Source organism: Poecilia reticulata, chromosome 14 (assembly GCF_904066995.2).
Source record: "Poecilia reticulata chromosome 14, P_reticulata-male-v2, whole genome shotgun sequence".
In the NCBI taxonomy this organism is placed as follows: Eukaryota; Metazoa; Chordata; class Actinopteri; order Cyprinodontiformes; family Poeciliidae; genus Poecilia; species Poecilia reticulata.
Genome location: NC_088843.1, coordinates 15,991,898 through 16,006,518, shown reverse-complemented (window position 1 = coordinate 16,006,518; position 14,621 = coordinate 15,991,898). Strand labels below are relative to the sequence as shown.

At 41.4% G+C, this 14,621-nt stretch overlaps 2 protein-coding genes across 6 annotated transcripts; both read left to right on the top strand.

Moving 5' to 3' along the window:
* The first annotated feature begins 264 nt into the window (after positions 1-264).
* pigw (phosphatidylinositol glycan anchor biosynthesis, class W) lies at positions 265-2,895 on the top strand. 3 transcript variants are annotated; one of them, XM_008428097.3, is made up of 2 exons: positions 265-396; positions 897-2,895. In XM_008428097.3, exon 2 carries the CDS (start codon positions 900-902, stop codon positions 2,391-2,393), a length of 1,494 nt encoding a protein of 497 aa, XP_008426319.1. In that variant the 5' UTR covers positions 265-396; positions 897-899; the 3' UTR covers positions 2,394-2,895. The 3 variants fall into 3 exon arrangements, with proteins under 3 accessions (XP_008426319.1, XP_008426318.1, XP_008426322.1); XM_008428096.3 differs by having other exon boundaries at positions 291-435; XM_008428100.3 differs by having other exon boundaries at positions 304-445.
* Positions 2,896-3,350: 455 nt separating this feature from the next.
* On the top strand, positions 3,351-13,777 carry ggnbp2 (gametogenetin binding protein 2). 3 transcript variants are annotated; one of them, XM_008428095.2, is made up of 14 exons: positions 3,351-3,508; positions 4,321-4,441; positions 4,880-4,960; positions 5,665-5,918; positions 7,143-7,241; positions 7,479-7,592; positions 7,700-7,909; positions 11,315-11,489; positions 11,566-11,754; positions 11,842-11,977; positions 12,074-12,196; positions 12,299-12,444; positions 12,533-12,745; positions 13,010-13,777. In XM_008428095.2, exons 2-14 carry the CDS (start codon positions 4,349-4,351, stop codon positions 13,211-13,213), a joined length of 2,037 nt encoding a protein of 678 aa, XP_008426317.1. In that variant the 5' UTR covers positions 3,351-3,508; positions 4,321-4,348; the 3' UTR covers positions 13,214-13,777. The 3 variants fall into 3 exon arrangements, with proteins under 3 accessions (XP_008426317.1, XP_008426314.1, XP_008426316.1); XM_008428092.3 differs by having other exon boundaries at positions 12,275-12,444; XM_008428094.3 differs by having other exon boundaries at positions 12,074-12,202.
* Positions 13,778-14,621: the final 844 nt, after the last annotated feature.

The following is a 14,621-nucleotide window of genomic DNA, read 5'->3' as shown; positions in this document are numbered from 1 at the left end:
TCTAATTGAATACGGGTTCAGCTTGGAGCTGTATTTTAAATTTAGCATCCAACGAAGGCCTTTTAAACTTCCACAGCGTGACTTTTTTTTCCAAAAAACATGAAACTAATAATTTTGTTGACTCTTGTCGCTTGCATGTAGAACACTGCTTCCACGGGATTTACTATGTACAAGTAGGTTGCGATTTGCTTTTAGTATTATTATACATTTCTGGCTATTTTATTAAAGTATAAGGAAGAGAAAATTGTTTAACTTTCATTTACTAAACACCTCAAGAAGTGCCAAAAAACCCAGTGTTCTTGAATGCATCACGGGTCGTGAATACGGAAGTGAGCAAACGTGCCATCACTGAACAGGTTCTACACGGCCAGCAAAAATAATAATGCTGTTAAACAGGTATTTATTCATCCTCCATCTTTAACAGACGAAGTCGTGGTAAGTGCTGGTCAGTAGACACCTTGCTGTTTCTGACGTTTCCAAAAAACATGAAACTAATAATTTTGTTGACTGTTGTCGCTTGCATGTAGGACGCTGCTTTAGGGAGCAGGGCATTATTTGCGCCTGTTTTGAACGTGGAAACTTACGCATTGACTGCTCTTTGCGTATATTTCTTAGCGAATAAGCTAAGGTTTGTGTACAGAGAAGTCTAAATCAGTAAATTAGGATATGAACAGATGATCTTAGCAGGCGACACTGTGGTTTCATGTACTGCAAAGATAATATTTCAGGATCCCTTTATGACTGTGTCTAAGGTTCTCTGAGGGCCGTATAGTGAAAGTTGTAGATGTACATCATGAAAGGAAAGTTCCTTGACCGTTTCAATATAATCTTGATGTTTTTTGGATACACTGCCCCTTGCGTCCTGTAATAAACTGCTTGTGTTTAAATGTTTGCAGGTTATGGCTCAAAAGGAAGTAAAGGAGGCGTTTGTGAGTAATCTCAACGGGACCAGTTTGGGAGAGGTGACTCTTGGATCGTTTCTCGCTCCAGTCTGTCTCATCCACAGAGCGTTCATCTTAGTCCTCTACTACCAGGCCAAAGGGACTCTACCGCTACCACTTCCACTGATTTCCCATCTACTCCTTGATTTTTCTCTGCTCGTCCTTCCCCTCGTATTATCATGCACAATTCTCAGCAATGTTCTTCTCCAGGTCATCGTGTGCCTAACTCTTATTTCAGCTTGCGTGCTCTGCTACATCTGTCGTACGAGCTTCCAATCCTCTGCTCTGCAGCCACAGAAGATCGTCAGCAACTTCCTTCAGAGCAGCGTTCAGTTCCACCAGGTCCCCTTCGTGACTCTCTTCAGAGTATTTGTAAACGTGAAAACAGCCATCAGCATCCTCGCCGTCGACTTCAGCGTCTTTCCGAGGCGATATGCGAAGACAGAGACCTACGGGACAGGGGTTATGGACTTTGGAGTCGGGGCGTTTGTTTTTGCAAACGCACTTGTCAGTCCTGAGGCACGGAGGAGGGAAGTCACGGGATCCAAGATGAGCCATGTTACGAAGCAGATCCTGTCTGTCTGGCCTCTGCTTGCTCTAGGTTTGGGGCGGCTGGTGAGCATCAAAATGACCGGCTATCACGAGCACATGACGGAATATGGCATCCACTGGAACTTCTTCTTCACGCTGGCCATCGTCAGACTTCTAGCTTCTGTTCTTTTGGTTGTTTTACCAGCTGGACAGTCGTGGCTCTTTGCCCTTCTGATCAGTGGATGTTATCAGTTCGCCCTGGAAACAACCGAACTAAAGACCTTCCTGATGCACAATAGGGACAGAGGAAAGGATTTCGTGCACGCTAACAAGGAGGGCATATTCTCCATAGCCGGCTACGTTGCCATCTATCTAGCAGGAGTTCAGATTGGACTCTATGTGATGCAGCAAAGACATCAAGTCAAAGATTGCCTCAAGATGCTGTTCACCCTCTCCCTAGGAAGTTTGGTGTCGTACGGTGCTTTGTTCGCATGTCAGACACTCGTGGAGCCGGTCTCTCGCCGCTCGGCGAATTTGCCCTTCGTCATCTGGAGCGTTGCTCAGTCGTTGTTTTTCATGTCCCTCCTAGGTCTGGCTGACATGGTCATACTGTTCTCCAAAGGAGCGTCCGCCTGTCGTTTTCTGCCGTCGTCCATGAACTTTCTGGAGAAGAAGACGGATTCTCCGGTTTCCAGAAGCAGAGTCGAAGTGGAGAGACTCTGCCTCATCCAGGCCGTCAGCAGGAATCAGCTGATGTTTTTCCTGCTCTCCAACGTCATGACCGGAGTGACCAATGCTGTCGTGGACACGCTCAGCTGTAGCAGCTCATTTTCAGTGTGTGTTTTATTGTCATACATGCTTGTGAACTGCCTTGTTATATATGTTTTGCACATCTGTGAAATTGCAGTGAAATTCTGGTAACGTTTGTGAGCGCACCGTTTTCCTTGGGTTTATTTTTTCATCGTTTATTTGAAGCTCGAGTTACTCGCACTGAAATTTGGAACAATGGAACAACAACAACAATAACGAAAATGTTATCTATATGGGGTTAGTTTTGTGTTTGTGCTTGTTTATGGTGATATTGTTCTAAATGTTTTGTGTTTGTATATTTGGGGGACTTTCAAATATAAAGCCTCATGAGAAAAAAAACTCTATTCTTTCGTGGATGAACCGAAATGAACCTGAAATGTAACAATAACTGAAGCTTGGGATATTTTTATATCTAACCCAGCTTTAAACATCTCCTAAACTGACTGGCATGTCTGGTGTGTTCCTTGGTCTTCATATAGCTGATGTTTACTAATATTTTAACAAATGTCTGTATTTATATTGAAAATAAATGAAGTCTATTTGCTAATTAGTTGGCTTCTGAAGGCATTGGGGACACTTTATTTAGGGGTATCAAAATAAAGAGTGGTAAACACTTGTCATGTTTTCTTTCTATACATTTTTGGAAACTATTATTTTCCTCCCATTTTGACATTTTCTGCTACTGTGTATCATTAAAAGGCCCTGAAAACTTAAATTGGAACTTTTGGTAGTCATGGTAGAAAATGTCTAATAAGAACGTGTTTATGAAGAACTATAAAATATTTAGGTTAAAATTGTGCTTTTTCAGAAATTTATAATTGCATTTTATTGGCCATTTTTTATCTTCTTACTTTGTTAATCGTCTGTTTATGTTAATCATCCGGGTAATATGCTCACATATTTGTAATTGATATATACAATTAAATACTGCACTTAGTATATCATATTTTTATTGGCAAAAACAGTAGAGGGCTATGAATCACAACGTCAAAATACATCTTGCAATAAAATTCGGCAATAAATTACATCGAAATTGTTCTTTGATCAACGGGCAGTTTTTGTGCTCACCTGCGCCCCCCGGAGGCAGTACGTACCACATCATCCGTATTACGTACCAGTGTATGTGGGGGGGGGGCAAAGGTGAAATCAGTAATGAAGATTCCGCCACCGCAGCAGGCTCACTAACTGTCGCACTTGTTTATTTTTAAGATAAGTTCCAGACGACGGTAAGTGGAAATTGTTCAAAAGTTCAACTATGCGTATTTGTTCTTTACGAAGACACTATTCTGTTGTCAGTATTGTCGGCATATTTTTAAAGAAACTCACGGCTGTCGCTAAGTAGCTACTCATAGTTCCAACTTTCTATTAGCTTAGGTTAGCTCGCTGACGCTAGCTGTGGGGAGCAGCGATGTTAACAAGCAGGTTAGCCAGGTTTGCTATCACCGACAGGGCGAAGTCAAGCTGGAATAATACTCCAACCTACCTTTGATGGCGAAAGGGACACCATTTGATAAACAACAGTGCGCCCAAATTCAACCGAACGGCATATTTGATTTCGGAAGTTATATTGTGAAGTGCAGTTAGCTAGCAGGCTAACTTGGAAATCAGTAGGTAATTGTTTAAAAGGCAACAGATACAGATGAACGTTCCAAACGCGGCTTTGTAAGCTGTACAATGCTAGAAATACATTTTGTAAAGCTAATAACTTAGAAATTTCCCAGAGCTTTCTTTTGCCAGGTTGCTTGCTAGCTTAGCAGGGCAAATCTGGGTCAAGATAACCATGCTAGAGCTACTTTAGGAGTGGCTATAACAGTAGTTTGTAACGTTTGGTGAGTTTGTTTATATTTTAAGGCAAACTCTTGTGATTTGGAACCCCAAAGACAAATTCTTAGTTCCAAGATTATATCAGCCCCCAATTATCTGGAGTAGGTAGGGTAGCATTAGCCTGGTGGAGCTTGTGCTCAGGGTTTGATGTAGTCATTCCCTGCACATCATTCTGTCTTTTGTGCGTGTGTTTATGTGTGTGTGTGACCTGCAGGTGAGCTGATCTACAGCACAGAGAAGACATGGCACGCCTGGTAGCAGTTTGCAGGGAAGGCGAGGAGGATTACCCATTTTTGGCGAGACAGATTCCCCTGTATATTGATGACACACTCACGGTAGGTCCTCATAATCACAGAGAGCACATCAAATAGCAATTGGGAAGATAGACCCTTATAAATCACCCTGTAAAGTACAAGCAGAAATGGAGCAGAATCAGCATTGGGGTTTTTTTTCTGCCCAACACAACTCCGATTATTTTTCCTGACTTTCTGAAACAAATGGGTACGGTTTCAGTTTTGTGGTTTCTTTTTTCCATTTTCACATCACGTCGAGGCATGTTCAGGCAGTGCTTGAAAGGATGTTGACGTCGGAAAGCCAAGATCGGATTGTGTTCTTCGCAAAGACACAACCGTACCTGGAGTACAAACAGTCTGAAACTAAACTGCTGATCTGAATACCAAACTAATTGCTTGTGCCTCTGTCAGCATGGGTGAAACGTGACCGTGGAGTTTTAGATGCGTCATTATTACCTGTTGTGCTTTAATGGTTGTCAGATGGTGATGGAGTTTCCTGACAGTTTCATGGACGCTGAAGGCACTGACTTAACCCTTGCTCATTGGAAGCAATTTTCTGAGGTAATTTTACACACTGTGTCACAGAATTTCTTCTAATCTGGCAGACATGCACATACAAAAATCAAAGCCTAAATGATATTTGTGTGTATTTAGTAAAGATGCACTCAACCGATGCTAATATCTGTATCTGTCCCGACTATTAAAAATTCTAGATCGGGTATCGGTGACAATGGGCAGATCTATTAAGTCTAATTCTGTGCTTTGAGTGAGGTCATGTTTTATTACTTATTTTACATTATAATTATAATTTCTAATTGCTCCATCTGAGCCACTTGAAAGAAGGTTTGTTTCAGTTTATTTTTACCATGTTTGATCAAGGTAGTCAACCTTTTGTTTTTGTCAGTTTCTTTATTATTTATTGTACATCGGCTGTTATCCTGCTAATTGCACTGACTGAACAAATTAAAGTTGTTGTTTTTTCCATGTTTGACCAAGCTTGTGAAACTATTGTTGCATGTAAGACTGCATACAAAACTTGCATACAATTATCAATTTGCAATTCAGTACATTTATGTCTATGTTTAAAAAGAAAAAAGAAACGTTATAAGTTAATTCAGTGACTGGTTTTTTTGTATCGAATCGGCCGACAACAGACCTCAGATATCGGTATCAGAATCAGAAGTGAGGACAAATTAATCTGTGCGTCCCTAGGATTTAGTGTGGAGGACAAATGGATGACGGTTTCATTTTATTTTTTTCCATAGTATTATTCCAAGTTGAAGCAGCAGGACCTGAATATCGCCTTTATGGTGTCGTCCAGAGAGGTGTACAGCGCGCTATCCCAGCTGGTGCCGTGCGTGGGCTGCAGACGAAGCGTGGAGCGCCTCTTTTCTCACTCAGTGGAGACGGGGAACCCAGCGCTGGAGCCCCTCACAGTGAAACCCAAGGGCATGCTCACTGTCACCAAGGCTTGTTTGGCAGACATGAAGAAGCTTTATACACTGTTCTACATCCACGGGTGAGAGGAAAAAACTTTTCTCTTATTTTTATTGATGGTAGTACAGCAGAAAACATAATGTTCACTGTTCTCCCCTTTCTAGTTTGCCTGCATTATTTTTATTGCGATAGCATCAATTATTTTGTTAATTGCTGTTAGAAAATATGTATATTTAGACTTAAAAAGCATAGGTCTGATATTACAGGGCCTTGCTTAAGTGTTTGGTTTTTGTTTTTTTTTAAGAACTATAGAATTGCCTTTTCTGCAGTTACAGCAGCAGCTCCAAGTGCTTAAAGGAACAGTGCCTATAAAACTTATTCACCCCCTTGGGTGTTTTACCCTTTTATTGTTTTTATAAGCCAATCCTGAGCAGCAAAATTTGGCTTTTTTTTAGCAAAAAATGTTTTGTAAAAATTCTTGAATGCCATAGTGAAAGCTAACTTCTACTAAAAGACAAATAAAAATGTTTAGCATAACATAAGTCATTGCATAAATATTCGCCCCATTCAAGTCCGTATTTAGTAAATGCGCCTGTGGCTGCATGGACTCTGTGTGGGTAAGTCTTAATCAGGCTTCACATCTGGTTGCTGCGGCTTTCCATTCTTCGTTGCAAAACTGTTCTAAGTTTGTCAGGTTACCTGTGAACCAGCTGTGAACAGCTCTTTTCAGCTCCTACCACAAATTCTCTATCAGACAGAGGTCTGGGCTTTGACTAGGCCACTCCAGAACCTTGTTGTCTTCAAACAGTGTCTGTGTAGCTTGAGTTGGATGCTAAACATGTTTTTCAGTGGGGATGGTGTTTTTGTTGTGATGTACAGAGTTTGGTACATCCCAAACACGGCGTCTTTCGTGATGGCCAAAAAGCTCCATCTTGGTCTCATCAAACCATTTAACTTTCTTCGACTTGACCAAGGAGTCTCCTTGAGACGGTGGATTGCCACTGTTTTATTAAGCTTTGATTGGTGAATGCATTGAGCTAGTTTTCAAGGAAAGTGTAAGACTACAAGATGTTGGAAAGCTGGTAGAAACGCATCCCAACAGAGATGCGTTTGTCATTGCAACATGAGGTGATTCTAGGGAAGTACTGAATACAAATGCTTACCACATATTTAAATAAAGAAAACCATGTTTCCTTTCACTTCAGGTTCACAATTATGTACCAATTTGTTTCAGTTCGTAAACGGATTGAAAGAATGTGGAAAAAGTTCAATTATTACAAGAACGATTGTATTTTTTCTTTTGCAGTTCAAAGTTAAATGACATGATTGACGCCATTCCAAAAAGTAAAAAGAATAAGCGCTGCCAGTTGCACTCCTTAGACACTCACAAACCTAAACCCCTGGGGTAAGTACCGTTCTTATTGTCACATTTTTGGTCTTAGAAGTTTTACTTGTTTTTATGAAGAATGCGGTAAATATGTCTAGCAATTTACAAAAATGTTGTTTTTCTTATTATTTTGAATAGTTAACTCAGTGGAAAACAAACAGCTAAGATATTTGGTTTGGATACTGAGGGTGTACTTTACCTTGTAGCTGTCAGAGCTGTGCATTACATGTTATAACACTGCTATAAATGCTCCAGGGGAAGTTGGATGGACGTGTGGGAGCTGATGTCTCAAGAATGCAGGGACGAGGTGGTCCTCATCGACAGTGCCTGTCTGCTTGAGACGCTGGAGACGTACTTGCGGAAACACAGGTACTTCATCGTAACCAGACCATTTGCTCAGCAAATATTTACTCACCCGTGCTAAAACAGTGGTTTTGTGATCGAAGAGAAACCGACTGGCTTTCGACTTCCAACAGGTTTTGCACAGACTGTAAGAATAAAGTGATCAGAGCATACAACATCCTGGTTGGAGAGGTGGACTCCAGCGAGGAGAAGGGATACTGCGCCGCTCTGTACGAGGGTCTCTGTTGTTGCCCCCATGAGCGGCACATCCACGTGTGCTGTGAAACGGACTTCATCGCTCATTTACTCGGCAGGGCAGAGCCTGAGTTTTCGGGAGGTTACGAGTAAGTTGTATTTATTTTTGTGTTTATCGTTTGGCGAATGCATTACGATTCTGGATGCAAGTTATCGATTTATGAGTCAATCTAGAGTTGAGTGATCTTATTGTTCGACAAATGATTGATAGGTGGCCATTTTTTGTAAAAATGCGAGTTTCTCTTGTATCAAGAGGGCCTTTCCCTAAAATAGACGACATTTCTCATAATATTCTGAATTAAAAACATTTAAAAAATCATACAATTTTACCATTATTTTGTGCCAGCTGCATTAAATACTGGCTGAAAAAACTGAAAATTGTGGTTCTCACACATTATCAACCTTAAACATATAAAATATAACAAAACAGGGACCTCTTAGTTTGCTAGATAGAAAAATAAAAGATGAAAAGAATAAAATGTGTGAAACACTTAATTTTCTATGAGCGAAGAGATGTTCCCACAGGAGCACCGACTTTAGTTGTTCTTCAAGGAACGCTATGAAGTGCAGTAACTCACGACAGCCTTAAAAATCAACCTTTCTTATTGGCATTGTGTTTTTTTCTATCATGTTACAATTTTTCTGCGTTTTGCTCTCCGCTTCTGTCTTCAAATCCGTAGCACATCAAGAACTTTTGTTTGAGATTTTGTTTGGACCTCTTCTCCTTTCTCGTTCCGGTATGGCTCTGCCATCTTTGATTCTGTATCAACTGGCTCCACTTAAGGATGAACAGGGTCGCCCTCTGCTGACTGGTAGCCAAACTGGGCCAACCAGGATAAACGTATATTGACACACTTAAACACACTTGTTTTTGGAACATTAATGGGAATGAAAACAGACAGGAATGTTAAATTTAAACCTTAAATCACTTATACAGTATTTATTATTTTGCTCTAAATAAAAAATATCATGTTAAATTATACAACTTAGAACTTAACATTAAAATAACATTCAAATTCCTTTGCTCCTATGTCAATGTATATATATTAAAAAAATAAACTTAAATATCCCAAAAGATTTTGCTCTCCTTAAAAATATCTCCTGTCAAAAGTAGAAATATGAACACGCTACAAAACCTGGAAATATGCATAAAATATGTACTTTTCAGAAATAACCATTCTAATCATTCAGTTTTCTTTGCTCTTATGACTCTGATTTGATCATTTGCTCTGATCGCAGCCGGACACCTGGCATCTTTTTTTGGCAACAAGTTGGTTTATGTTTGGTGTGAAGTCCTGTGGTGTGGAGATTCTCAGGATGGACTGCAAGTCGTCATCAATGAGACAACTTCTGTGTGCTGTTTTGTTAATCTTCATCACTGAGAAGAGCTTCTCACACAGATATGTGCTCCCAAACATGCACAAGGTTCGAGCTGCATGAAGACGGAACTGGGGCATTGCTGCAGCGATAGAGTGAATGAACTATGTGGGCCCTGCAGTGTCACACTTTGCCTTCAGTGTCCCATTACACTGCAGCTCAGTCAGTTCCATCTGAATCTGCGCAGGTGCAGTTTCAACATCAATGGCAAATGGGTTGCGTGCAAAGCAACTCCAAACTTTTTTTTTTGTGCTTCAAAGTCACTAAACCGCCGTGCGAACTCGGTGTTTTGGGGAACACAGTTGTGCTGACTTCGCTCAACATTACTTGGCAACAGGGAAAGTGAGGCAAGTTGCATTGTTGCATTTGTGTCTCCCATAAAAGCAGCTTCACTTGAAACGCCTTCACCGCATCATACATGTCAGTGATCATGCGGTCACGTCCCTGGAGCTGCAGATTTAAGGCGTTAAGATGAGCTGTTATGTCAGCCAGGAACGCCAACTCGCACTTCCATTTTTCACCTCTCAAAACGGTGGAGTCTTTTCCTTTACTGTCCATGAACTGACAGATTTCGTTGCTGAGCTCAAAAACTCTGTTGAGAACTTTTCCCCGACTTAACCAACGCACCTCTGTGTGATAAGGAATGTCTGCAAATTCTGAATCCATCTCCTGCATAAAGGACCGAAACTGCCGATGATTTAACCCTTTAGCTCGGATAAAGTTTACGGTTTGCGTTACAGTGCTCATTACATGGTCCATTTTTAGGACTTTGCCACATAGTGCTTCCTGCTGTATGATGCAGTGATATGCTGTTAACTCACCAGTACAGTTCTCCTCCTGCATCTTCACTCGCATCCTTCCCACTAGTCCACATTTTTCACTGCACATAGCCGGTGCTCCATCAGTTGTAAGTCCAATAAGTTTGTCCCAGGGCAGTTTCATGTCGGTTACACTTTGACATACTTTTTCAAAAATGTCTTTTCCAGTCGTCGTCCCGTGCATCGATTTAATGTCCATTACTTTCTCTGTTACGCGCAAATTGGAGTCCACTCCACGGATGAAGATAACCAGTTGTGTAGTATCAGTCATGTCAGTACTTTCATCCACAGCAAGAGAGTAGGCAATGAAGTCTTTGCTTCTTTCACTCAACTGTGCTCTTAAATCGGTGGCCATCTCACAAATTCGATCAGTAACCGTATTTCTACTCATGCTTATATTTGCCAGCATCTGCTTTTTGTCTGGACATAAGACGTCGAACACCTTGATCATGCAGCTCTTCAGAAATTCTCCCTCCGTAAATGGCCGTGCTGATTTGGCGATGATCTCTGCCATGATAAAACTTGCTTTCACAGCAGCTTCACTTTGAGATTTTGCACGGGTAAAAAACGTCTGCTGGAGTGTCAGATTCTTCTTTAAGTCTTCTGCTTTCCGTTTCTTCTGCTCTGCATCCAGGTCTTTCAGGTTATCCTTATGTTTTGTCTCAAAGTGCTGTCTTAGATTGAATTCTTTAATTACAGCCACATTAGCGCCACAAATGAGACACACGGGTTTACCGGCAATGTCGGTAAACATATACTCAGCCTCCCATCGGTTATTAAAGGCTCTGTTTTCAGAATCAACTTTTCTCTTCGCCATTGCGAGGGGTATCTTCGGCTACCGGCTATCTGCGCGATATCTTGTGATGGCAAGACTGAATGGACGCGGGAGGTGCGCAGCAAGGCAGCCGAAGCGTTGCATTGTGGGATGTGTAGTTCTGTGCAGTATTGCGTTATCAGTGCGGCAGTGACTAAAACGTCAGAATATGACGTCTAGGGATGAGACGGCGTTGTTCATATCGACGGGCCATTAATAACAATAATGTCAAATGGTCTTGCGGGCCGGATATGATTACACATGTGAGTTTGACACATGTGGTCTAAGTGGACAGTATTACTTAATCAATTGGAACTAATTTTAGTCTGATACAGCATTAATTGGAAATTGATGGATTATTTGTTTACAACCTTAATTATGAGTAAATAAAAGGTGTGTTATACTTTAATCCTGTCAGGATTTTCAGGAAATTAGCTAATATATATTGTTTTGGCTTGTGCTGTTTTTATTTCACCCACCTCAAGGCGCAGAGAGAGACACGCGAAAACGATTGATATTGCACAAGAGGAAGTTCTGACCTGTCTGGGCATTCATCTCTACGAGCGGCTGCACAGGATCTGGCAGAAACTACGAGCTGAGGAACAGACGTGGCAGATCTTGTTCCATCTGGGTATCGACGCACTACGGAAAAGCTTTGAGGTACTCCACGTTCGCTTTGTGGATGCCGCACAGTTTTGCCACTCGGCGTTTAACTGAGTGTTTGTCTGACCTCCAGATGGCAGTGGAGAAGATGCAGGGCATCAGTCGGCTCGAGCAGTTTGTGGAGGAACTGTCGGAGGAGGAGAGAGCCAAAGAACTGAAACTGGAGAAGAAGAGACAGAAACGGAAAAACCGACGCAAAAACAAGTGTGGTTTTGATTTGTCTGAGCAGGAGGCAGAGAACAAGGAGAAAATCCTGGATGAGGTGGAAATTCTGAGTTCACACAGCGCTAGTGGGCTTTAATATAAACCAACAGTTCTGCATTTCAATGTTTTTGTTTTGGTGTCACAGGGTTCCTTAGATTCAGTTGAGGGCAGCTGTAAGGCCTGTGGTAGCCACGATGAGGAAGAGGAAGAGGCTGGGTGTGAAGAGACAGTGACCACCAGCAGAAACGCCTCCTGTAACTGCTCAGACAACACCAAGCAAAGTATAACCATTTACACAATATATATATACACGTCTAAGTCCTGCCGGGTGTGAATTTAAAGAAAAATAACAAGTTGGGACACAACGCTGTCCTCAGATTTGTCCCACAACAGTAATGGCAGCGACTGCGGCTATTCATCAAGTATGGAGGGCAGCGAGATGGGATCGCGAGAAGGCTCCGACGTCGCCTGCTCTGAGGGAATGTGCAACCACGAAGCAGGTCCAGGTTAAACACACACAGACGTTCATCACAGATATTTTACCCTGTATGTGAAATGTTGTCCCTCTGATCTCACAGTCTGCTCTTACTTGCCCTCTGAAGGGGATTACCCAAACGTCCACCACTGTGTCGAAGACAAAGAGGAGGACGGGACAGACAGCTGTGTGGACTGCTGGCCGCACTCTGAGGAAAACAGTCAGTGCAAGAGTAAAAAGAAGAAGAAAAAGGGCAAGAGCTGCAACGATCAGGTGAGGCAGCAAACTGAGGACATGCCAGTTTGTTGAATGCGGCGTATTCAGCCACGTGTTCTAGGTAAAAACTCTAATGTTCCCTCAGGAGCCAAAAACCGAAGGTTGTACGTCGGACGGGAACACCACAGGGCACAATCTGACGTCAGCAAGCACTTGTCGAACCAAAGACATTTTTTCCTCCTTATGTGGCGATAAGCTCGCTAACATTGCACTACGGTCGCCATGCGCAGTCCATCAAAGCAACCTCAGCCTTCACATGAGGCCTACAAAGGCAAATTTAAGCTTGGTGGAACTCCTGGTAAGATTATTATTATTTTGCCCTGTTCTGATCGGCATCAGTAGAAAAGTAGTAATTAACTTTAGATTTAATGTTGGGAGAACTAGTTATGAATCTACTGTTCAGATTACACGGTGGGATTATTAGGGCCATATAAATAAAAACTAAAATTACAAGAATAAAGTCATATTATGAGGATGAAGGACTTTATGTACGTGGCGTGGCTCTAACACTCCATAAGATTTGGATCATACGTGACCATCTTTTATCCTTTTCCTCGATCAGGACGATTCCGAGGTAACGTCCGATGAAGAGAGCGGTCTGACGCAGGACGAAATCCAGGCATTTCTAGAACAGAACCAGTCCTTCTACAGCAACCGCCACCAGTACCGACAGCTCCTCAAGGAGAAATTCACCAACTACTGCCGTGCCACCGAGCGGAGCAAGCGAGTCTGTGGAAAGTGGTTCGCCACGACCAGCGTCAAGTAAACGCCATCGTCCCGTGAAAAATTTAAAAGCACTCGTGACCACTGCTGCAAGGTTGTTATAAAAAGATACATTTCAGGTGTATCCTTCGGTGTCTTGTTGGGTCATTTCTTTAAAATTAACGTGATTTATTAATTTTTTTTTTTCTCTCGACATCTCTGATTCTTTTGCACTTGTACACTGACGCAGTTGTTCATCTCTATTTGCCACATTCATACATGTTAGTTGTTCTCTTTGACCAAGCCTAGCTATTTATTGTAGGTCTTGTGTAGGGTTTCGGGGTTAGAGCACAGTGGAATATGAAATCAAGTTTTGCAAGCTGTGATATTGGGGAGGAATTTTAGTTGTCTTATTTTTATTTTTGTTTCCATTTTCTTCTCTCTTTGTCTCTCTTCTCTATGGTGACACTTCAGTGTAGTGCTTACGGGTTGCACCATGAAATGTGTACAGAAGTATAAATATAAAAATTTTACAGAGAATAAACATCCATTTGTAATAAATTCGGGGTGTGTTAAGAGCGCAATGTTAAGAAAGATTTACTAAATAAAGAGTATTTATTAATATGGATTATAAATGTGTTTTTCTTTCCCTTCTCTAAATAATTTTTCTTCACAATATACGAAACTTGTATGCAGTTTTGCAAACCAATTTTTGTAGCCAAAAACATGATTTTCTATTTTCTAAGTACAGCTGTGTCCAAAATTGTACCAGTTGGTTTAAAGAAATGGCTCAAAATTTCTCTGCAGATCTATTTACTGTATAAACTCCAACTGGAAAGACAACCATCAGCATCTACAACTCTCTGAAAAACCTTGAATAATGAGCTACAGCAACATTTAGCTTCCCTTTGGGATCAATAAAGTATTTTTAAAATGAACAAACACAAAATACTTGGGAGAACATGTAGCTTTCCTGTAAATGACTGAACTAAAGCTTTGGTAAACAAATGATGTTTGAGGGCTTCTTCAAATCTGTCATGTGGAGTCGACCATTTTCTGGCTCCTGTAATCGGGTGTTCCAGCCCAGGACGATTGGGTTGCATCCCAGTTACTCTGCATTTCTAGGTGTTACCTCAGACAAAACCTAGAACATCAGGTTTCACATCAGCTGACTAGCTTTCTATTGGTCTAATCTAAGGCGTGAGATTTCTGAAACTTGTTTTAACTGGAAACTATCCTGTTTCCAGGATACAGTTTCCAGTTCCTGTTACTGCTTTTGGTGCCGTTCATTTCAAGGACAGAAAAGTCCCAATTTTATTTTATTGATCAGACTTCAAAAATTTTACACTGTGGCTTAGTTGGGATGTCCCAGATAGCAGGAATCTGAAGCTCCAGTACTTGAAGGCCAGTGTCTTCCAACCTTCAGGTGTGAGTCAGCTTCAACAAACCTGAATGAAATACTTTGGTCATTA